At 36.0% G+C, this 24115-nt stretch overlaps 3 protein-coding genes across 5 annotated transcripts in view; 2 read left to right on the plus strand and 1 right to left on the minus strand.

Moving 5' to 3' along the window:
• Dus1 (Dihydrouridine synthase 1) overlaps positions 1 to 19997 on the minus strand; it is a 592604-nt gene extending 572607 nt beyond the window's left edge. The window contains exon 1 of one of the 3 annotated variants that reach the window (XM_067082566.1): positions 19794 to 19997. The gene's annotated coding sequence lies outside the window, so the exon portion shown is untranslated. The remainder of the gene's footprint in view (positions 1 to 19793) is intronic. The other 2 variants (XM_067082568.1, XM_067082570.1) reach the window with 2 other exon arrangements.
• On the plus strand, positions 4645 to 8732 carry LOC136825742 (zinc finger BED domain-containing protein 5-like). The gene has a single exon (XM_067082564.1). It carries the CDS (start codon positions 6524 to 6526, stop codon positions 8345 to 8347), a length of 1824 nt encoding a protein of 607 aa, XP_066938665.1. The 5' UTR covers positions 4645 to 6523; the 3' UTR covers positions 8348 to 8732.
• Positions 19998 to 23880: 3883 nt separating the features above from the next.
• The window catches only part of LOC136825748 (proteoglycan 4-like), an 85858-nt gene continuing 85623 nt past the window's right edge, over positions 23881 to 24115 (plus strand). Inside the window, exon 1 of the mRNA XM_067082574.1 lies at positions 23881 to 23989. The gene's annotated coding sequence lies outside the window, so the exon portion shown is untranslated. The remainder of the gene's footprint in view (positions 23990 to 24115) is intronic.

The following is a 24115-nucleotide window of genomic DNA, read 5'->3' on the forward strand; positions in this document are numbered from 1 at the left end:
GCAAAAGATCACTATCCTAAAATACAACTATTTATGAACTGGAAGTGAAATAACTCAAAAAGCATCTATGAATGAAGAAAATCGCGTTTAAAATCCTAACTGCAAAAGTGAATTGTATATTAAATGCGAAATTGCAAAAGCTAATAGCATGATAAATACCAATACAAAGGTTAACTGTATGATAATACCAAACTGCAAAGGATAATTGCATGATAAATACTAAATTGCAAAGGTTAACTGTATGATAAATATCAAATTGCAAAGGCTAATTTCATGATAAATATCAAATTGCAAAGGTCAGCTGCATGATAAATACCAAATTGCAAAGGTCAGCTGCATGATAAATACCAAATTACAAAGGTCAGCTGCATGATAAAGACCAAATTGCAAAGGTCAGCTGCATGATAAATACCAAATTGCAAAGGTCAGCTGCATGATAAATACCAAATTACAAAGGTCAGCTGCATCATAAATACCAAATTGCAAAGGCTAATTGCATGATAAATACCAAATTGCAAAGGCTAATTTCATGATAAATACCAATTTGCAAAGGTCAGCCACATGATAAATACCAAATTGCACAGTCTAATTGCACAATAAATACCAAATTGCAAAGGCTAATTGCATGATAAATATCATATTGCCAAGGTTAATTGCATGATAAATACAAAATTGCAAAGGTCAACTGCATAATAAATACCAAATTGCAAAGGTCAACTGCATGATAAATACCAAATTGCAAAGGCTATTTGCATGATAAATACCAAATTGCAAAGGCTAAATTTATGATAAATACCAAATGCCAAGATTAACTGCAGGATAAATACCAAATTGCAAAGGTCAACTGCACAATAAATACCAAATTGCAAAGGTAAAATGCATGATAAACACCAAATTGCAAATGCAAACTGCATGATAAATACCATATTACAATGGTCAACTGCATAATACATAAAAAAATTGCAAAGGTCAACTGCATGATAAATACCAAATTGGAAACGATATTTGCATGATAAATACCTAATTGCAAAGGCCAATTTTATGATAAATACCAAATTGCAAAGGTTAATTGCATGATAAATACCAAATTGCAAAGGTCAACAGCATAATAAATACCAAATTGCAAAGGTCATCTGCATCATAAATACCAAACTGCAAAGCCAAAATTGCATGATAAATACAAAATTGCAAAGGTCAACTGCATAATAAATACCAAATTGTAAAGATCAACTTCATGATAAACACCAAATTGCAAAGGCTAATTGCATGATAAATACCAAATTGCAAATGCTAATTGCATCATAAATATCATAATGCCAAGGTTAATTGCATGATAAATACCAAATTGCAAAGGTCAACTGCATAATAAATACCAAATTGCAAAGATCAACTGCATGATAAATACCAAATTGCAAAGGCTATTTGCATGATAAAGACCAAATTGCAAAGGCTAATTTTATGATAAATAACAAATTGCCAAGATTAATTGCAAGATAAAAACCATATTGCAAAGGTCAACTGCATAATAAATACAAAATTGCAAAAGTCAAATGCATGGTAAATACCAAATTGCAAAGGTCAACTGCATAATAAATACCAAAATGCAAAGGCTAATTGCATCATAAATATCATATTGTCAAGGTTAATTGCATGATAAATACCAAATTGCAAAGGTCAACTGCATAATAAATACCATATTGCAAAGATCATCTGCATGGTAAATACCAAATTGCAAAGGCTATTTGCATGATAAAGACCAAATTGCAAAGGCTAATTTTATGGTAAATAACAAATTGCCAAGGTTAATTGCAAGATAAATACCATATTGCAAAGGTCAACTGCATAATAAATACAAAATTGCAAAAGTCAAATGCATGGTAAATACCAAATTGCAAAGGTCAACTGCATAATAAATACCAATTTGCAAAGGTCAACTGCCTGATAAATACAAAATTGCAAAGGCTAATTGCATGATAAATACCGAATTGCAAAGGCCATAAATACTGAATTGCAAAGGCCAATTTTATGATAAGTAATGAATTGCCGAGGTTAATTGCATAAAATACAAAAATTGCCAAGGTTAATTGCATGGTAAATAACAAATTGCCAAAGTTAATTGCAAGATAAATACCAAATTGCTTAGGTTAATTGCATGATAAATACCAAATTGCCAAGGTTAATTGCACAATAAATAACAAATTGCTAAGGTTAACTGCATGATAAATACAAAATTGCTAATATTAATTGCATGATAAATACCAAATTGCCACGGTTAATTGCATGATAAACACCAAACAGCAAAGGCAAATTGCATAAATACCAAATTGAAAAGGTTTAATTGCATGATAAATACCAAATTGCTTAGGTTAATTGCATGATAAATACAAAATTGCCAAGGTTAATTACATGATAAATACCAAATTGCCAAGGTTACTTGCATGATAAATACCAAATTGCCAAGGTCAAATGCATGATAAATACCAAATTGCAAATGCCAGTTCCATGATAAATACCAAATTGCAAAGGCAAATTTATGATCAATACCAAGTTGCCAAGGTTAATTGCATGATTAATACCAAATTGCCAAGGTTAATTGCATGATAAGTACTGAAATGCCAAGTTTAACTGCATAACAAATACCAAATTGCAAAGGTCAACTGCATGATAAATACCAAATTATTATTATTATTATTATTATTTTAATAAGACCTATTATTATTATTATTATTATTATTATTATTATTATTATTATTATTGTTGTTGTTGTTGTTGTAAATAAAATTAACACTTTCTAAAGCAACACATCAAGAGAAGAAAAAGCGAATAAGTGAACAAAAAAATGCTTCAATTAATAGTAAGGGAAGATAAATAAATAATTAATGAGGGTACAGTAACAGTTAAAATACAACGGTGAGCAATCAGCATTACCTTCCAACAGAATTATCCCCCTCCCCCCCTTCCACACACACAAACACACACACACACACAATCCAAAATACCACAGCTCCCCATAAACAATGCAACACACACAAAGCAATAATACCGCGATTCCCCAGAAACCCAGCGACACATCGGAGCCTTTGAAAGGCCAAAGGGCAAAAACATTCCGATGTTCAGTCGTCAATAAGTAGGAACAGGCCCGCGGTATTTCCCTATCTCAGCAGATAAAACTCGCGCACTCCGCTTTTTTGACGATTTATGAAAGGCTGGTCAGCGGCCAAGCAGCTGCGAAATGCTTCACACACACAGAGAGAGAGAGAGAGAGAGAGAGAGAGAGAGAGAGAGAGAGAGAGAGAGAGAGAGAGAGAGAGAGTCTTGCATAAAGCAGACAAGGACTTACAGCGACAGCTTACGACAAAATGGATAAGGACGCAATGTGGTGAATGCTGACAATATTCAGTACAGAGATAGCTTATTGCAGGTAATTAAATTTATATATATATATATATATATATATATATATATATATATATATATATATATACATAATTTTTATATAAATATATATATATATATATATATATATATATATATATATATATATATATATATATATATATATATATATATATGCCGTTATCTTCCTCATGACCAAGGAAATATTTGAATAAGTATGACATAATATCCAGTGCTGTGATCATCATCTTTAACGGGAATAAAAAAAAATCTTCGAATCCTTCGGGCCCCTTATCATAAACACCATAAAAAAGAGAAAATATAAAAATAAAACGATAAAAAATATCAAGGAAAGAATAAGTTAAAAAAAAAAGTATCCACCTAAACTTCGTAAGAAAATAGCTACTTAAATAACATAAAAGATAAATTTTGACGTGTCAGGGAAATAAAGTAAATGTTAAGAAAAACATGTTTGCATGAAAACTTCAAAAAAATAAAAATGCAAAATACTGGTTAAAGTGTATAGCCTACGAACTACAAGCACCTAAAGAGATGCATATTAATATTTTAAAAAAACACATTAAATAAGAGCTAAATATATCTTATTACAACCAATCCTGCTAAATGTGCATTTGATGGGAATGCGGGACCAGCAAAATCTACCAAACTGAAGTGAAACACGAACCACAACTTCGATCTGTTACACACTCGCGCGCTAGTCTGAGCAAAAAAAAAAAGTCACTACAATGCCGTAGGATAAAAATTCATCCTTAAACATATTCCATTACAAGCCAACGAGGCACAGAAGCCCAGTCGCATCACTTCACTGCATAATTCAAGCGCTGAATCTCAACGCGAAAGTTGAAGTATGGGAATTATCGTACGCAGTAGTGAAGAATGTCGTACTTCGTAATGATCGATTATATATTAAAAAATCGTTATCAAATGAAAGCGCTTACATAGAACAAATATCTGGTTATGGAATGAAAGATAACTGTAAAGAAATAAAAAACAAAATTGGCGGAATGAATATAGAATTTACGACAAAGACCAAGCGCTGGGACCTACGAGGCCATTCAGCGCTGAAAGGGAAATTGATAGTAGAGAGGTTGAAAGGTGTAACAGGAGGAAAACCTCGCAGTTGCACTATGAAAATTGATAGGAGAGGGTGGATAGAAAGACGGAAGAAAGAGAACACGAACGGAAGTACAGTAAAAGGAATGAAAAGGGTTGCAAATAGAGGCCGAAAGAACGCTTGTTCTTAACGTTATAAAAGCACTGGTCGTAGACTAACAAAGGGAAACAAGATAACTACAAAATCTATAAAATTCGACTTAAAAATTTAAAAAATACCATCTAGCAATTACGATCTAATTCAATTCGTGTAATTGTTTCCAAAAAGAGGGGTTTCTTCGAAAAATTGCCATCCAATAACTTTTGATTTAAAAATAAAAAGAAAAAAAAGATGGAATACGAAATCGGGCGATTAAAATGGTTACGGTAAAACTGTTTGAATGAATCTGCATCATAATAATTTCACAAAGCTGGAGCAGAATTAAATTCGCTATATTATCCAACAATAAAATAACCTAAGGAATTATAAATCGACGATTAATAAAAAAAAATAGAGCATAAGCAACTTTAAGCAAAAAACCAAAACAATTACCTTTTAACAAAAATAAACCACTTTTAATAAACAATAAGGCATATAAATAATCTAATGTACACCATGCCCTTAATACAAGATCGACCAAAGTAGTCGATATCGACCCCGGGAGGTCGATACAAGTATCCAGGTGGTCGATAAATGCTTGGGGAGGGGTCGATTGGGGGGTCGGTGCAGCTGTCAGTGGTCGATGATGAGCGTGCAGGGGTAATAACCCAGTTAGCTGCTTCATCAGTCAGTCTTTCCCGGCGTTCGCAAGCTCTCGGACCAGTTGTGTTGTTTACCAGAATTCCTAACTTTTGCAGGAACCATGGCAAGTCAAATGAGAATCAAAAGACTGGTTTAATTCCATTAATTGGTGACGCGTGAACCACGATCCTCGAGGCCAGAAGCGTCTTGTTCAGTGTGGGGAGACTTTCGCTCTTTGTTAAAAGCACCGGAAGGTTGCTTGTTTACCAAATGTGACTATTATAAAATCTTGCAATTAAGAGATGCAGTTAGTGATTAAATCAACTCGTTTTTTTCCAAGATCCGGGAACACGTAAATTTTCGTTCGGGAAACAGGAGCAGAATTCCTGGAAGACTGTACAGGAATGTTAAGAACTTTCAAATACGCACCAATAAATTTCATTTTCAAATGCATCTAAATATTCTTTTTTTACCGAAAACAATAAGTATAAAAATTGCTTATTAAAAATATTCTTTGAATTCGATTTTAATGAATTTACTGGCTAGGCAGAAATTTAAATTCTCAGTGTTGAATTATATTAATGTTTGCACTGGTGTTTTAAGATCGTTGCTTATTTTTCGGAAAAGTTTTAACATAAATATGAATTCCTCTAAAAATTACGCAAATATATTATACACAGCTGAAAAGACACCACGATACATGAAGTGTAGAAGTGTTCCATGGTACAAATACGGACACTGTCCTCTGAACTCAAAAGGCTAAAAAAAAATATATATAATAAAAAATTTACAAGGATTTATCAGGTGCATGATTTTTCATTAGAATGCTCTGTGCTGTTTAAAGTGATAAATCTTCACTCAAATGTTAGAAACACTCAACTAAATGTACAAGAGTCCTACAAGTACATCTTTACAGTATTACACTGTAAAAATACCTGGCATCGATACTTTTTTTTTAAATCTAGCAATTTCAGGGATCAATTTTGAGGACGTGAAGAGTGGTCTAGAAAAATATAAAGTTCCTGTCTTGAGTGGAACTACAAAGGATTTATTCTAACGTGTGTAGACGTACTGAAACCTAAAGTGAAGTTCTCTGAATTCAGTGTACTGTAATGACTGAAATTCATTAGTGTGGGCCATTGACCCTTAAGACAGTGTTGTCTGTATGCAATATGTTCAGTCTTTAACCAAGATATCTTTCTTCCAGAAGTGTCCAGGCAAGATTATTTGAGAAACAAATTACAGTATATCTAAAAGGATCTCTTAGTTTTGATGCACAGCGCCCCAGTGACCATGATGGCTGCAACAAACCCTAAGAGGAAGTGTCGACGATATTCAGCAGAATATCTGAAACTCGGCTTTGTGCCTTCATTTACAAACGAAACGTCCCCTATGTGTCTTTTATGCGAAAAGGTTTTTAGCAACGACGCTATGAAGCCATCAAAGATGAAAGATCACCTAGCCAGGGTTCACCCAGACAAGATAGGCAAAGATGTCGATTTCTTTACGGCACTGAAAGACAAACTGGAAATTCGAACAGGAGTCGTCTCATTCATTAAACCACCTGCTCCACCTGATAATGAAAGAGGACTCAGAGCATCATACAACATATCACTCATTATAGCAAAGAGTGGAAAACCACATTCCACTGCAGAGGAGATCATAGTACCTTCAGTTAAAGAAGTAATTGACACTGTTATGAATAATGACTCTAGCAGTGTTCTGAAATGCTTGTCTTTGAGTTCTAATGCAGTACGACAATGCATCAATGAAATGGCTGCGGATGTTGAAAAAAGCTTGATTTCTGAGCTTCAGAATAGTAGATTTTCCATCCAACTCGATGAATCAACATTCAGAGGTGAGAATATTCTAACGGCTTATGTGAGATATTTCAGTCAATTACAAAAATGCATCATCGATGAGTTTTTGTTCACAAAATATCTTGAAGCTGATGCAAAAGGGGAGACCATTTTTCGATGCTTGGAAGAGCATTTGAAAAAACACAACATACCACTAAGTAATATTACTGCAGTTTCAATTGATGGCACACTACCTATGTCAAGTTTTCACAGAGGACTCACTACCATCTTTAAGGAAAGGTTTCCTGATGTGCGTACTATCCACCTTGTGTTACACAGACAACATCTTGTGGCAACAGAACTCAGTGAAGAACTGCATGACACTTTAGAAGTGTGCATTAAGGCGATAAATAAAATTAAAGGTAATCCATTCAATTCAATATTACTTTCAATGCTGTGTGAAAGAAATGATGAAACAATGAACCATCTACTTTTGCATACAGACACAAGGTGGCTATCAAGAGGCAACATCTTACAGAGACTCGTAGAATTGTATGACCTGACTGTTAATTTTCTCACAAGCACAGATCCCAACTTATGTCATCAGTTGCAAAAGTGTAAAAATCATCTGTATTATTTAGCTGACCTATTCTCACATCTGAATGATGTACAGATGCGTCTGCAGGGTAGGGATGTTACAATTATTCAAGCTCGAACTATCCTGCTAGGTTTCCAGATCAAATTAGGCCTATTTAAATCTTCTTTGGCACGGAGAGATTTCCAGTACTATCCAAATTTACAGGAACTGGAAAAAGGAGATGAAACTCTTTCTGATGACAACTTGACAATATATATGACCCACCTAGAAAAATTATATGAAGACTTTAACAACCGTTTTGGAGACTTAGAAAAAATTGAGATTCCTGATTGGATTGTCGCACCTTTTGACATACCAAATGGAAATGCTTTTGACTATGACTTACAAGAGGAGGTCATTCACATGTTCGTGGATCTTGAAGCTAAATCGCTCTTCAGAAATAACAGCACTGGTTTATTTTGGACTAATGTTAATATCGTCAATAAGTATCCCAAACTTTCCGGGAAAGTCTTACCTTTCTTACTTTCTTTTCCCAGTTCCTATATAACTGATGCTGGCTTTATCCATCTTAGTACACTCATGTCAAGAGAAAGAAATAAAGTGAACCTAGAAAAATGTGGAGAATTACGACTACGGCTTACCAATCTGACACCAAATATCAATGCTATTCTCAAACATCAAGCAAACCCATCCCATTAAAGCTAAAATTATCTTCTTGTTTCATAGTACAGTGGTGACCACAATTTAGATGCTTCAGAGGTCTGGCTCTCTGATAAGTAGCTGACACTATAATATAGCCTATACTTAAATATTCAAGGTATCCCACTGCTGCCCTCATAGAATTTACAGACACTGTAATTTAAAGCCTATACTTGAACTACTGTCTTCAATAATGATTTTGTCTCAGGCATCTGCAAAATGCGTCAAACCTATGAGGGTAGCCTAGAAAAAATATATTCGAGTAGTAGATAAGTAAAGTTTAACCCAAACAAAATGCTAAAATTCTCAACTTCCATAGTATACAGTCCAATATACGATTACTACAGTAACGTCAAAGCTATACTCAGTAGTTGTATTTAATATACCTGCATTATGAAATAAATATTCTCATAATTCTGTGTTCTTACTAGCCTATCACAAATTAAGCATATTTTATTTAACTTAAGTTTTCTATAAGGAGAGAAGGGTAACAGTCAAATGTTTGGGGGCCTTATTAACAACACTACCTGGTCCCAGTCATTTGGAAAATTATGAAAGTCAAGTACATTTTGACTAACACTAAGATTAGCAAATTTATAAGATAATTTGCATTTTTCCTCAATACACAAACCCCAGGTTTTTGTATGTATATCTCTCTCAGTGATCTCCCTTATGAGAAGTAGTGGGTAACCAGCCCTGCACACAGTATGCACAGCTTCAGTTATCTTCAGCTGCAGGGCAACTGTGGGGTGGTACAGGTGGGATTATAACATAGAAGACAAGTTTGTATATCTATGAAAAATGCAAGTTATCTTAAGAATCTATCACTTGTTCCACCAAGGATACAAACACTCATCTTTTATTTGGAAAATTGTACATAGGAGGGAGGAATTATCTTGAAATCATGGCTGGTTAATATGCCACTTTAATAAGTCAATTTCCAAGTAGCCTATGTGAGCAGGGAAGTTGGCTCTCATACTTTCCTGTCTGTCCTGACTCAGGCATGGTTGAGAAGGCAGGAATCGTGTCTCGCTACACAGAGAACCAGATCTCCCAAGCAAGGGAGACTGTTCTGAAAGTTCTATATCATTAAATAACGCTGATAATATGCTCTACAGCTCAGCACCAACCTTTTATTTGAGAGGAGCAGAAGGAATCCCATTTCCAGATTAATTACAGTCATAGATAAGCTCTGTTAACTAACTCACCTGCAACTGGCCCACCCAGCTCAAATGGGATGCATGGTTGTTGGACTGAAGTAGACAGACAGAGGAAATGCAACCAATCATCCATCATATGTCCAACCATATTTATTTACCATAAATATTAGGCAAGATACTATTCTGTCCAAATGGAGCTTGTAGCTATACATGTTGAGCAGCCTTAACGAGAATGTATCCAAAGACATGTGAGTGATGTCCCACAGGTGGAACGAAGCAAAGGATGTCTGACAGTGTCATACACTGCCTTCAGTACTTGTGGCACAGAAAAATTTCTCCTGACAGCCAAGGGAGGAGTAACGCCCCCGACTTTGTGCATTCTTGCCTGGGGTGTACAACCTACAGCCATTTCTGATGACTCATTCACTCCTATGATTGCTTCATGAAGCCAGAATGGGACAGTGTTCTTGTTTACCTCTTTCTTGTGCCTATCCATACTTATGAATACACACTGGCACTTAGGTATGAAATGACTTACCAGGCACAAGCACATCTCTTCTTGACCATTCTCAACTGTCTCAAAGGGAAGGAATCAAAGACTCATATCTTTCATCAGATACCAACAGGTTTGTGGCTTTGCCCCCAAATACCAGTATGAAAGAACAAGAACATAGTCACCCACTCCAAGTGTCTTACACTGTATGAGAGACCATGCAATTCACCTACTCTCTTCACTGATGCTAATGCAGATAAAAAGAAAGCCTTCAACATAACATCTCTGTCCAACACTCCCCTCAGGGGCTGGAAATGTGCCTGAAAGAGGCTTTACAGGACCAACATAACATCCCACTCTGCAGGTCTTAGCCCCTGAAGAGGGCAAGAAGACATGAAACTTCCTTAAAAGCATGGAAAACAAAACTAGTAAAGCCTGGAGAACAGCTGTCCATGACTCCTAGTGTGCCTTTCTCCATCATTTTCTGCACTTACATCTCCAGGACAGAAGATTCCAGTAAGTAAGACAGAAACTATTCATTTGTGAGATAAGGGAGGACAATAATCCTTGAAGGGAAACCTTATCTATTCCAAAGGAAACGGTAGCAACAAAACTTTTTTTTCTATACTGTATATCTGGACTCTAATCCATTTCCTCTGTTGTCTTGGATACAATTCAAGATGTAACACAACTACATTCACTGCTCCATCTTCCTGATTTCCATCTACCATACACACACACACACATATATATATATCATATATCTATACAGTATATCTGTCTCTGATAAAATTCTACAAATTTTTAATGAGAAATTTATTCCTAGACCAGCATACAACACTACCCTAAAAGGCATCAGATTACATGAACTTGGGCACAGATGTCATGTCATTAAAAAAAGTTACAAGAAATTATAAAAGCTTCCCCAAAATTAACCTTTCTATGTTTTTACAAGTCCATTCATAGTGGGATAGGTCCTTTGATCTACAGCAGTTCACAATACTAACAAAAATATTTATCATAAGAAAATAACACTGAAACAAACTTCTAACCTGATGAATCTACATATAGCCTTCATACACAATGACCTTACCGATGAAACTGAAACTATGAGAAAATGTCATTGTAAACAATCTCCCTTTGGACAAATAAATAAGTCTGGTTTCTGAATTTACTCTGCAGAAATAATAATCAAGAACATTAGCAGTGCCTACACCAGCAACATGTGATTTGAAGATATACAGCACATATACATGTATGGTAACAGATGATATCAAAAGCCCAAGACTGCGTATGAAGTATGGGATTTTTCGTAAGCAGCAGTGAATTAGGACACCTAATAGTGACGAGATAAGTAGAACATGACAATGTTATGGAAAAGACAGAACATTTCATACCTTAGTATCATAAGGATGAAACACAGGGCAGTATGAAACAGAGTAGCAACAGTTTACATAACCACTGGTAATTATGAGTAAATATATCCCATAAGTGGACACAGCAAAAAATTTAAAAGTGGAGGTGTGAGACTTGTTTTTGTATGTAGCACAGACAAGGGCACTTACAAACAAAATATTGGAAATTTGGAAAAGTTTAACCATAAAATGCCAAGACTAATGGCTGGAGTACACTGGAAAGATCACATGACAAATAAAGAAGTCCAATGAAAGCAAGATGTGGTGTTTAGATGCTGGAAAATAGACTGAGCAGGTATGGGCATATGAGAAGGAAAAAGGAGCAATAAGTTAACAAGCTGATGGACATGGTAGTTGTAGGAAGATCAATAAAACCTAATAGAAATTCATGCAGAAAGTGCGCATGAAGGAAAGAAATGGAAAAAATTTATAAGGCATCCATCTTGTACAGGGAAAGCCTGATATAAAAAGTGAATATTATGAGGATGATGCTGAAGTTACAGTTAGTTTTAAATGTCATCTTGTGACAAGAGGCTATAAGAAGTGAGCCTGCAAATAAAGAGACAGTGCTGGGATATGAGATTACCATTAATGCATCCATCCATGTACAGTGTCAATAGTTATTCAGTTACATAAAATAAAAGATGCTCTCAGCCGTCAGTATACATTTCAACAATATTCACAGAGAGAACAAAAATATTCTTATGGCATTAGATATAAGAGAACTTCTCAGAGCAAGCCAGAACTAGTCACTGAAACTTGGTGACAAGATAGCTACAGTTAAGAGGGATGCAAGGGGGAAATATCACCCCCTCACATGCTGTAATAATCTAATTTTTACTTTTTCATTCAGCCTCAAGGATTAAGTGGAGTGGTTCAGGTGGGATATATGATAAAAAGCTCTGGTTTGTATACCTAGGAAAAATACAAATTGCTTTAAAATCTATTTGTTCCTACAGAAATAAAAACCATCGTCTTTTACGTAGGGAACTTACTCCTTAAGTGGGAGCTCATCTCTCTCAACTGACTGGAAATTTAAATTTACTTGGAAGAGTCAAGATTGTGAGTAGAGGAGCGAGGATTTTTGTAGCCTCCTTCCCGTGCATAACCACTCTTGGCTAAGAGAGTGATGTACATTGCACATGGAAAGAGCAGGGAGGTTCAAGGGAGGCAAGGAGGGAGTGGTAGGTTAGCACTTTTCGCTTTCCTCCTCTACCTATGCCTTCTCACCAACTTCAAATCCTATCCCTACAAATGAGCAGTAACAAAGGGGATCAACCTAAACAGAGGGGACATAGAGACACACACTTTTTCATGTCCTTCACACCTTTGCTATTTTCCATATGTAAACAAGGTACTCAGAATAACAAGTTCCAACTCAGCAGTCAGCAGGAATGCAACAATACATCCTCAATTAACAGCAGCCAACAAAAATGTTCTTGCATTCCCCCTTTACTACCAGTTACCTTATTACAAAATCTGAAAGACTGATTTCAGCTCAAGCTGAGGAATATTCCTACATATATGGCAAAGGTTGCTATATGAATAATAAGAATCTCATGAATAGGTCTGTCACATAAGATTACCAATCTCACAATCAAGTCCTCCTGATCTTCAAGATACTGTACACCGTAGGCCTCCTGATCTTCAAGATATTGCATATCACTTGGATGAGGTTTACATACCTGAAAAATCAAGAACAAAACCTATACAGTTGACCCAAATTAGAAATGATGGTATAAAACATTTACTGGATAATTAATCCATCAGGAAATATGATTAAACATTAATTCTTGTTTAATTAAAGAAAAAATTATGTATTCACTGCATACAAACCATAAACATTACATCTTAGTTAATTAAAAAAAATATCAAACTTTTAAAACATATAATTTTCTAGCATACAAACCATGCTTTTCAGCATTCCTTTACTACCACTGAGAGGCTAAGAGAGAATTGGAACAGTATCAAATGCTTATTCAAAGGGAGTTAAAGAGACCCAAACAAACCCTATGTTGCCAACCTTGCCTGCATAATGTTGCTGTAGCCAATCTTGTTTGCATAATGTTGCTGTATAGAAATGCTTGGCTTTCTAAAATACATTTGCATACTTTAATCCGCACTGAGTTAGTCACAATATCCAGGAAATTTCCCTTCACTGGTGTTCTTAATTCTTTTCACCTTTCAGCTTGATTATTCTTCTTGCATCAGCCTTAACTTGTACAGAAGAGTGGAACATATTGAAGGGTACAATGAAACTGCAATCAGCTGAGACATTCCTCTAAATTTACAGGATGAGACAGCAGGAAATAGGAGCTATTCATTAGCATCTGAGTAAGGAAAACCATGGAATTAATGCTTCCTTGTGAAGTACAGGACTGAGGGGGGACATGAAATTGTTTTCTGTGTACTGTATATGAAGTCCTACAATAAATTATCCATTTCATACATCAACTTTAATCGTTCCTTGATAATTAATTAGCTAAATGTGTTGCTATGTACTACCTGTAGTATCTACAATAAACGGTAAAAATTTTTTATTCTCTATGTCCTTTGATAATTTTATATATTATCTATGGTATGCAAGAAAATTTCAAGCGATCGCAACTCTAATTACAAGTTATTGTGTCACTACTACAGGATATCACATGGAAAACCAACTTCTTCAACACCATGTTGAAGATGTCACAGAAAATGTAGTGTACTTTAGGTATGCTTTTACCCAAATGCAAGCAAGTGCTACACCCATTCAGTCCTTAAGAAGCTTAGTTAGCGTAAAAAGGCCAAGTGCTGGGATCTATTGTGTCAATCAGCGCTGAAAGGGAAATTGATAGCAAGAAGGTTTCAAAGGTGTAACGGGAGGAAAACCTCGCAGTTGCACTAGGAAACAATTTTTAGAGAGGGTGGAAAGCCAGATGGAAGAAAAAGAATCTGAACGGAGGCACAGTAAAATAAATGAGAGAGGTATCAATGGAAATTTTCAAAACACCCACAAGAGTTATTGTGAGATGGTATGTCATGAATCTGGCATGTATCCATGAGTGGAGTAGGCTTTGGGGCATGAAGCTTAACCCTTTTAAAACTCAAGAGTATGATAGTTTAACCCCAACACTTTTGCCGTTCTATTGTGATTTACACTTACATGGTACAGTTCTATATGTTAGTGACTCCTTTAAGATTTTAGGTGTAAATCTTGATAAGAAACTGACTTCTGACAAGCATTTACATAATACTGCCTCCACTGTTTCTAAAAAAATTCTGGTATCTTGCAGAAATGTTTTTCAATGTTTCACGATGATGCTGTTATATCCAAGTGGTTCAACTCTTTTCTTCTTCCCATTTTGGATTACTGTGGTCTTCAGATGCTGACTCTCATCTCAACCTCTTGGATAGAGTTATCTCACAATTACTTTGCCTACTCTTAATGTTAACTTGTCGCATTGACACAAAGTAAGTTCATTATGTTTGTTACATACATAAAATATACTACTATGACAAGCATCCTCTGCAATCTTCTTGAACTGACCAAGCTGTTTTTGCTCACAATACTATGAAGGCTGCTGCTGCAATTATTGTGTTGTTTTCTAGGATCAGGTTTAATACTACTCAGTTTGAACACATTAGCTTATTATTAATAACTACAGTATTCCCTACCAGCAAACTCTGAGACACAACATTCTTACAATACAAATCCTTAGGCTAAGTTTTCAATTCACAACATTATAATGTATTAGGATTATTATATATTATTTAAAATGTCAAACTTTAAAGCAATTTGTATTTTTCACAAGTATACAAACCAGAGTCTTATCTATAGGAGTACATATCCTTCAGTACACGCTGGGAGAGTTATTGAACATGGTGGATAAGGGGGGAATAGCACCCCTCAATCAGTTGCACTTTTTCCTTAACATAGCAGAAGAGCCATGTGCCTGAGTGTGGATACAGAAAGCCTCACTCTTGTGTGTTTCTGGATACTATTCCTTATGCTTGCCTGTGCTAATGAAAAGGTGTTAACACTCTAGACAAAGAGCATGAGTTCTTTTCAGGTATTGTCTTACTCCTTACACTGGGCATAAAAGCATCTCATCTATGTCACCACCAATGAAGTTTCAGGGGAAGGATCAAAAAGATCTCAAATCTCTCTTCAGGAACTGACAGCTTCTAAGTTTTCACCACAAACTCAGGAACAAAGGGAAAGAGAGACCCCCATCCCTCCAAGTGCTAGGCCAACCGAGAAAGTCCATGTAACTCTTACTTGGTTCTTGAAGGTTACAGCTAGCAAAGAGAAAATGAGCTCTCAGCCCAATGCTTCCCCAGGAGACTGGGATAGGCTACAGAGGACAAGGGTCGATTCCACTCATGAAGTTCCAGAGGAGGACGAGACTTCAAAACTCCTCACGAGCATGACAGCTCCATCAGAGCAGAGAGATCCCACCAGGCCCTTCAGTCTTAACACCTGGTTCAATACTGAGCATAGGTTTTCACAGCAGAAATTGTAAAAGGTTACATTCAGTAACCCTCTGAACAGATGTTCCAACCAAAGCAAGACCCTCCTACAACAACCAATCAAAGATGATGGCTCACTTTCCTTGGTATACATTCACAGAGGAATGACAAGTACCCTGACATCTCCCTCGTAGTCCTGCAAGAAAAGCCTTTCTTTCGCAGAATATGCTAAATAACATTCACACATGAAGCTGAAAAGAATGGACTGCCTGGTGGTACCTTTTAACATCTGGCTGGAGAGAAAAAGTGGGCCATAGGGTAATTCCTTTAGGTACTTCAACAAAGAGTCAGCTGATCTGAGTACCACCCTGCTAGAGGCCAAAAAGGAGCAACCAGGGACATGCTAAGCCCCCGAGTGATCAACAAATCCAGAAAATATGGCTGAGTGGTGGAAAGTCAGCAATGCCCAGATTGTCCCATCACTGACCAGGGATTCTCCCTACTCTCTTGGCCCATGGGCAGGAGTTCATATGGAACTGACCAGTGATGTCTACTGCTTGGGCAGGAGATCCGACTTCTCTCACTTAACCATAACCACCAACTCGTGGCCAAAATCAGTGGCAGTTTCTATCCTAAGTGAAACGCATATTGGAGGATGCCAGAACTAACCAATCACCCAGATAACCCAAAAAATGCAAACCCTGTACGTTGTCACATTTCAAAACCAATAAACAATTGCTGGGATGTCACCAGTCCAAAGCTAGTCAAACACCTATAGGTGTTCAAGAGCTACTGCCCTCCCCAGAGAATGGAAATAGTGCTCATTCAAAGTCCTGTGGAACTTCTTGCAAAAGACCTGGACTTACTCTTCTTCTTCTTCCTACAGGAGCAGGTGAAGGCGACAAGGCAAGGACACAGTAAAAGGACAGCACTTGCGCTTCTTACCCTCCTAGCTTAGGTCTTGCACTCCTCCTCTGAGGAAGTTGCAGCAGTTCATACCCTGAGGTACCTTCCACATAGCAAGGGATGTGTATGATCCCCCCACCTCCTGCGACACCCACCTCTCACACGAGAGGAGGCAGGAAGAGGAAATGGTAGGCTAACACTTCAAAGTTACCTTCTCCATCAAAAACTTCCCAATAGCATTAATTCTCCTTAACAACAGCAACACTGCTGATTTTCTCACCCAAAAGGGGGTGTACTTGAAGGAGGAACTGGGAGGTATTTGGCAGAGAGGAGGAAGCGGTGCCCCAACACTTCAAGGATACCTCCTCTACCAAATATTTTCTAATAGCGGTAAATTCTCCCCCTACAACAGAAACACTATAGACTCTGATAAGGACAACAAAAGTATTAAAGAGTGGGATCCACCTAAGCAAAAGGAGGGGATGAAGAGCCACTACACTCGCCAATACCCCTCTCACCTCCAAATATGACTGTAGCCTATTTCCTGAAAACAAAAACTCAGACATAAAACACAAGTTCAACTTCGCAGTCAGGAGGAGAGCATCAAGATGTCCTCACCTGATGATGGCCAAAGAAAAAGTGTTTGGAGATGACAGGTGAGTGAAGGGCATTCCTCCACTCACCCCTTCTAGTTCACCACCTTATTACTATGATCAACAACTGTCTCCAGCTTTCAGTAAAGACTTGTATTTCCACAGGAACAAATCAAGAAATAATCATATCTTATAGCTTAATTTACAAAAAGATCATAACTGCTAAACAGCCTATGGTCATATATGAACTTTCTTTAAGTTTTTTATGTGATTCTGATGAGTTTGATATTGCTGCAAACACTAGCCTAACCACTTAACACTTCCTTAGCGAGAAACCACATCTTTCGGATTGACGCTAAACGGTGGGCCCAGGGGTGTGAGACTGCCCTGGTCCCACCCAGTTTGGCATTCCAAATTAGGTTAGGTCAGTAAAGTTAGGTTATTGTATAGCCTTGTTTAACTCATTTTTCTTTCCTTCCTATCACCAGTTTCCCCTGGGAAGCCAGGATGCCATGGGTTACCCCACCAAGTATATCTTAGTTTAACCAGACCACTGAGCTGATTAACAGCTCTCCTAGAGAGGGCTGGCCCGAAGGATCAGATTTATTTTACGTGGCTAAGAACCAATTGGTTACCTAGCAACGGAACCTACAGCTTATTGTGGAATCCAAACCACATTATGACGAGAAATGAATTTCTATCACTGGAAATAAATTCCTCTAATTCTTCATTGGCCGCTCAGAGAGTCGAACACTGGGCCAACAGCGTGCTAGCCGAAAGCTCTACCCACCCCTCCAATGAAGAACTATAAATATACAGCCTATAGGCCTATGGCTAAAAATCACCCCAAAAGTCATCCCAACACAACCAGTTTCCCATGGGGAGCCAGGTTGCCATGGGTTACCCCAGCACTTCCAACATACAGCCTATAGGCCTGGGGGTAAAAATCGCCCCAAAAATCATCCCAACACAACCAGTTTCCCATGGGGAGCCAGATTGCCATGGGTTACCTCAATACTTCCAATATACAGCCTATAGGCCTGGGGCTAAAAATCACCCCAAAAATCATCCCAACACAACCAGTTTCCCCTGGGGAGCCAGATTGCCATGGGTTACCTCAATACTTCCAATATACAGCCTATAGGCCTATGGCTAAAAATCACCCCAAAAATCATCCCGACACCATGAGTTTCCCCTGGGGAGCCAGTTTGCCATGGGTTACCCCAGTACTTCCCATATACAGCCTAGGCTATACGGCTAAAAACCACCCCAAAAATCATCCCAACACAACCGGTTTCCCATGGGGAGCCAGGTTGCCATGGGTTACCTCAATACTTCCAATATACAGCCTATAGGCCTAGGGCTAAAAACCATCCCAAAAATCATCCCAACACAACCGGTTTCCCATGGGGAGCCAGGTTGCCATGGGTTACCTCAATACTTCCAATATACAGCCTATAGGCCTAGGGCTAAAAATCACCCCAAAAATCATCCCAACACAACCAGTTTCCCATGGGGAGCCAGGTTGCCATGGGTTACCCCAGTACTTCCCACATACAGCCTAGGCTATAGGGCTAAAAATCACCCCAAAAGTCATCCCAACACAACCAGTTTCCCCTGGGGAGCCAAGTTGCCATGGGTTACCCCAGCACTTCCAATATACAGCCTATAGGCCTAGGACTAAAAATCACCCCAAAAATCATCCCAACACAACCAGTTTCCCATGGGGAGCCAGGTTGCCATGGGTTACCTCAATAATTCCAATATACAACCTATAGGCCTAGGGCTAAAAATCACCCCAAAAGTCATCCCAACACCACGAGTTTCCCCTGGGGAGCCAGTTTGCCCTGGGTTACCCCAGTACTTCCCATATACAGTCTAGGCTATAGGGCTACAAACCACCCCAAAAGTCATCCCAACACAACCAGTTTCCATGGGGAGCCAGGTTGCCATGGGTTACCCCAACACTTCCAATATACAGCCTATAGGGCTGAAAATCACCTAAAAATCATCATAAAGACACAGACCTAGCCTATTTCACCTTTTTCATAATAAAAATTATTCCTATCGTAAGTGTTTAGGCTATCTGTCATCCTAAAGATAATCTGAGTTTAATTTGAACAGAATTTTTCTAATATCGAATCTTACGTTCCCAGTCTAGCCTGGGCTTGCAAGAACTTTGAGCACCGTATTACATAACCTAACCTATGACACCAATCTTCTCATAAACAAGCCTGATTATGACTTAGTTTACACCATTTTGATTTTATTTATTCTATCTAGAACAAGTAATATTAACCCTAAACAGTATAACTATGAAATATTAAAAGGAACACCTGGGTAGACTTGCCCAAGGGTACCATGAGCTCGCACACTTTTTTAGACCCCTAAAACTAGGCTACCATGACGCTGTGCAATAATTAATCTAACCTTAATATGCAGATGGTTATATTTCAGCCTCGACACTGGTAAATCCAACAAAGTTAGTATTTAATGATGACGAAATAGGAGTACACTGTGTGACAAGATAACGGAACAATATTCACAATTTTACGCAAAACTCGCGTATTTGTTTACAATTGTAAATTGCAACCCGTGAGAGAGTTGTACAGTAAACCATGCAGCCGTAGTACTATATTTTTCGGAATGTCAGTTAGTATCGAAAGCTATATATGGTTTAAAAAGGATAGAGAAATAACACACGTTAATTGGCATCTAATTTGTCAAGTTAAACAACGTGAATTTTTTCAACGTGGCGATATATAATTTCACACGCCAGTCAGCAGTCGGAACCGTTAATATCAACGGTGTTAAAGCAGTTTTTAAGATGTATTGTCAGTTCATCTCTAGTAGGTGAGCATTTAAAGATTGAGAATTCGAATGTAATAAAATTACTATTCAAGTTGTAAGATACTTTCAAAGTAAAATGATATTCATGTGGTGAGGTGACATTTGTATTCGTTAAGTGCTACCGCACACATCTAATGAAAGCTGTCAACAAATTACAAATATTCTTTCAGCGTAAGTCTTTGTTCACTTGATAAGTGTAAAACATACGCTTATGTTTACAATAATACTATCAAATATCCTAATATCCTGCAACTTATTGAAAGATGAACAAGATGTGCGAGAAATTTTAGTATTATTTCTCTTTGTTATTGAGGAGCATTCCATACAAACCGGGTGCGTTCATTGCCGGTCTCGTTTTATATTTTAGTTTTACTTCAAAAAATGAAATACAGTATGTTCTCCAGCTGATAGTTGTTGTCAAATGATATGAAAATGGAGAATTTAAATGACGTGAATGAAAATGGAGACAGAAATATAAAAAAAAAAATGTCCACAATCTCGCCACACTAACGGACCATCAGTATTTTATGGGTTCAGGCTTCTGTGGTATTCATACGCGTGAGTATATATATATATATATATATATATATATATATACAGTATATATATATATATATATATATATATATATATATATATATATATATATATATATATATATATATATATATATATATATATATATATATATATATATGTAGAGAGAGAGGAGGGGGTATCACCAGCCCCTCTTTAAAAGGCGGGCCTGTCATCTCACCGCAAAAACAGCATAACAGTTACCGACAGATGAAGTATCAATAGCTGCTCAGCAAATATCTCATGTCTATTCACTGTCTAAGGGACGCTGTCCAAAATCTCTTAAATGATGGGGTGCTGAAACTTCTGCAAACTGGATAGACAAAATAATCCAGCAAAGTGCCGAGTAAGATATTTGATAGTACAGCATCTCATAGACCCCACCAGTTACATTTAACTGTTACATTCACCGGTTCTGCGTATTACGAAGGTTATAAGGACCATGACATTTTCACACATGTACGAATTATTTTCCATTAATCAGACAACTTAATTTAAATAATATATATTCGATAAAGGTGAAATTCTTGATTGCTCTCTAAGTAACGTCTCTATATTTTATTTCATTTATTTAATTTTCTTATTATTCTCACCTATACTTATATATTTGCCATAATTACATACTTAATTATTTTATTTATGTGATTATATTTTATTTAATATGTATTTTATTCAAATTATCTATTCATTTACTAAATTATTTAAGCATTTATTCAATAATTTTCCTATTAATTTTGTTTATATTTTGGTTAGAGTATTCAATTATTTATTTTTCATATTCTTATTTTATGAGTAATTTATTTGTAAAGTTATTTTACATTTCTTTTAAGTTTTATATATGTGATCATCTATATTGTTCATTTATTTATTTACTATTTATCTGTTTACTTATTCATGTATTTATTAGCTTTACTAATTTTTTTAAAATTACTTTATATTTTAGTAATTTTTACTATACTTTGATTTTACAGGCATTTATACATTTCTTTGGTTAATTTTTCTCCTAGCTTTTGTCATTGAGTTACAATTGAATTATTACTTAATTTACTTAATTGTCTGCATTATTTATTTTTTAAAAGTTTTAGTGTTTATTTACATAATTAGTAAGTCATCTTGTTTATCCTATTCATTTTTTACTTCACTGATTTTCATTTATTCGTTTATTTATCTAATTTTTTTTATTTTATGTTTTTAGCTATTTATTTTTTTTATTTGTTTTCTGATCTTATGTATTTCTTTATGCAAACGTTTTTCAGTTCGTGTATTTGTTTATGGTACATTTATAATTATTTTAACTTAATTCTTTATTTATTTATGTATTTAGTTATAAAATTCATTCATTGTATTTATCTAAATATTATATTTATTTTTTATATTTTGTTTATTAACTAGGCATATATCTGTTGTTCTAGTTACTTCGTTTATAAGCTTTTCAAAATTTCATTTTAATAAACATCATATTTTGTTTGATATTTCTTTGTTTATTTATTAAGGAATTAAATTTTTGATATGCTTATTTGTATTCTTTGATTTTTGTATATTGACTTTTAGATATTTACATAATTATTTATTTCATTTATTAATTTGATTATATTTTAATTTTTTATTAGCATAATCTATCTTATTTGTCATAGGCATTTTCAAATATTTACTTATTTTGTTTATTCATTCATTTCCTTTATTTATTTATTTCATTTAATTATGTATTAATTGTATAATTTGATTAGTTTATTTGTACCTTGTTTACTTATGTATTTCTTTGCTTATTCTTATTAATATTCTAGTTATTTATTTGTTTATAATTTCATTTAGTTATTTCAGTTCTTTTTATTCACTCATTTGAAGTGTTTTGTGTTTATGTATCTTAACTGATTTTTTTCCTTTTATTATTGATTGGCTGACTTTTTCATCTATTTCATTAACATCAAATTAATCGGTGCGTGAAGGTTTCTACTGTTTTAACTGTGCCATGTCTTTCACATATATGCACTCATCTTTAGGACCCCTTCTCGTAGTTCTTATCCAAGCAGTCTAGTTCCTCCAAATCTTCTGGTGCCCAGTCGCGCCCAGCTGATACCAGCCAACTAATCTGCCCGAGGTTGTGCGTTTGACATGTCCAAGCACCTCAGTCTCCCTTTCTTCATTATCTCGTCTACATACGAAACTTCAGTGGCTTCCCTTATGATATATCAATGCTCACTCTATCCTGCCATCATATTCCTAACATTCTTCTTAAGGTTTCTTTTTAAATTGAAAAACTCAAAGTTTCATGACACTAAATTAGTATGTCCGCATCATGATACAGATCTTTCTCCTTGTCCATAACCTTTCTGTTGTCAACAGCTTCAACCAATTTGACTTTAGAATCTTATTAGGCCTGCCCATTCTTTGATTTGTCATTTTTATATAATCGATAAATTCCAACTCGAGAGAACTGGTCCTGGATTTCACTGTTTCTGAATATTTTAAAAAATCATTCTCGTTTTTGCTGCGCCATCTAATGTTATTTCATCTCTGCGCAACTGTTCTCGTTACTCTTGTTTTTCAGAAATTTATTGAGTTCCATCTTTCTGGATATATAATGCCAATATTAATAAGTTATGGGACTCACATCGATTATTTAATAATGCTGATCGTGCAAAAACTTAGTCCGGTCATTTATTAGATTTGTTCTAAGCGATTAGTAAATACGTAACAGCACCAAATAGTCGCGAGAGAGAGGAGTACAAATTCTGCAGTAGATATTGAGGACGCTTGTTACGTTTGGAATAGTTGCAACCCAAGAAACTCTATGTCAACTTCAATAGAAGAAAGTGTTCTCGCTTTCGCCAGTAATGGAATCTAAATTTGCAGATAATATAATCAGTGCATGTAACTCTTATTCGTGAATGCAAATGGACTTATCTTGAAAGCTCGGTCATACATCTTCAGTGAGGTTTGCTGGTGAACTAGGATTAAAAACTTCTTGAAGATATAACAGAGTAGGAGAAAGTAGCAGTATAATTTTTGTTTGTTTGTGGTAAAGTGATTTAGATCTGAAACAGATACACAAAAACCTGCTCCCCCTTTCAGAACTGAAGCGACAATTTGAAGAAGAAGAAGAGGATCTTGCTCGTGTGTTGTTTTCGTGTTTCCTTGCACTTGCCGTATCTATTGTGTGGAGATTTCATATCTTAAGCAAGCACTGCGCCTCCAGAAAGGTAAATAAGATTTTTGTATCATTTTAACATGATTGGCCATGCAGGTTTTAGATGTGCAGATATATGGACCATAAGTTTTCTTGAGAATAAAAGACGTCGTGATGCAGGGTATTCATAGCATAGGTG

This window comes from Macrobrachium rosenbergii, chromosome 39 (assembly GCF_040412425.1).
Source record: "Macrobrachium rosenbergii isolate ZJJX-2024 chromosome 39, ASM4041242v1, whole genome shotgun sequence".
NCBI lineage: Eukaryota > Metazoa > Arthropoda > Malacostraca > Decapoda > Palaemonidae > Macrobrachium > Macrobrachium rosenbergii.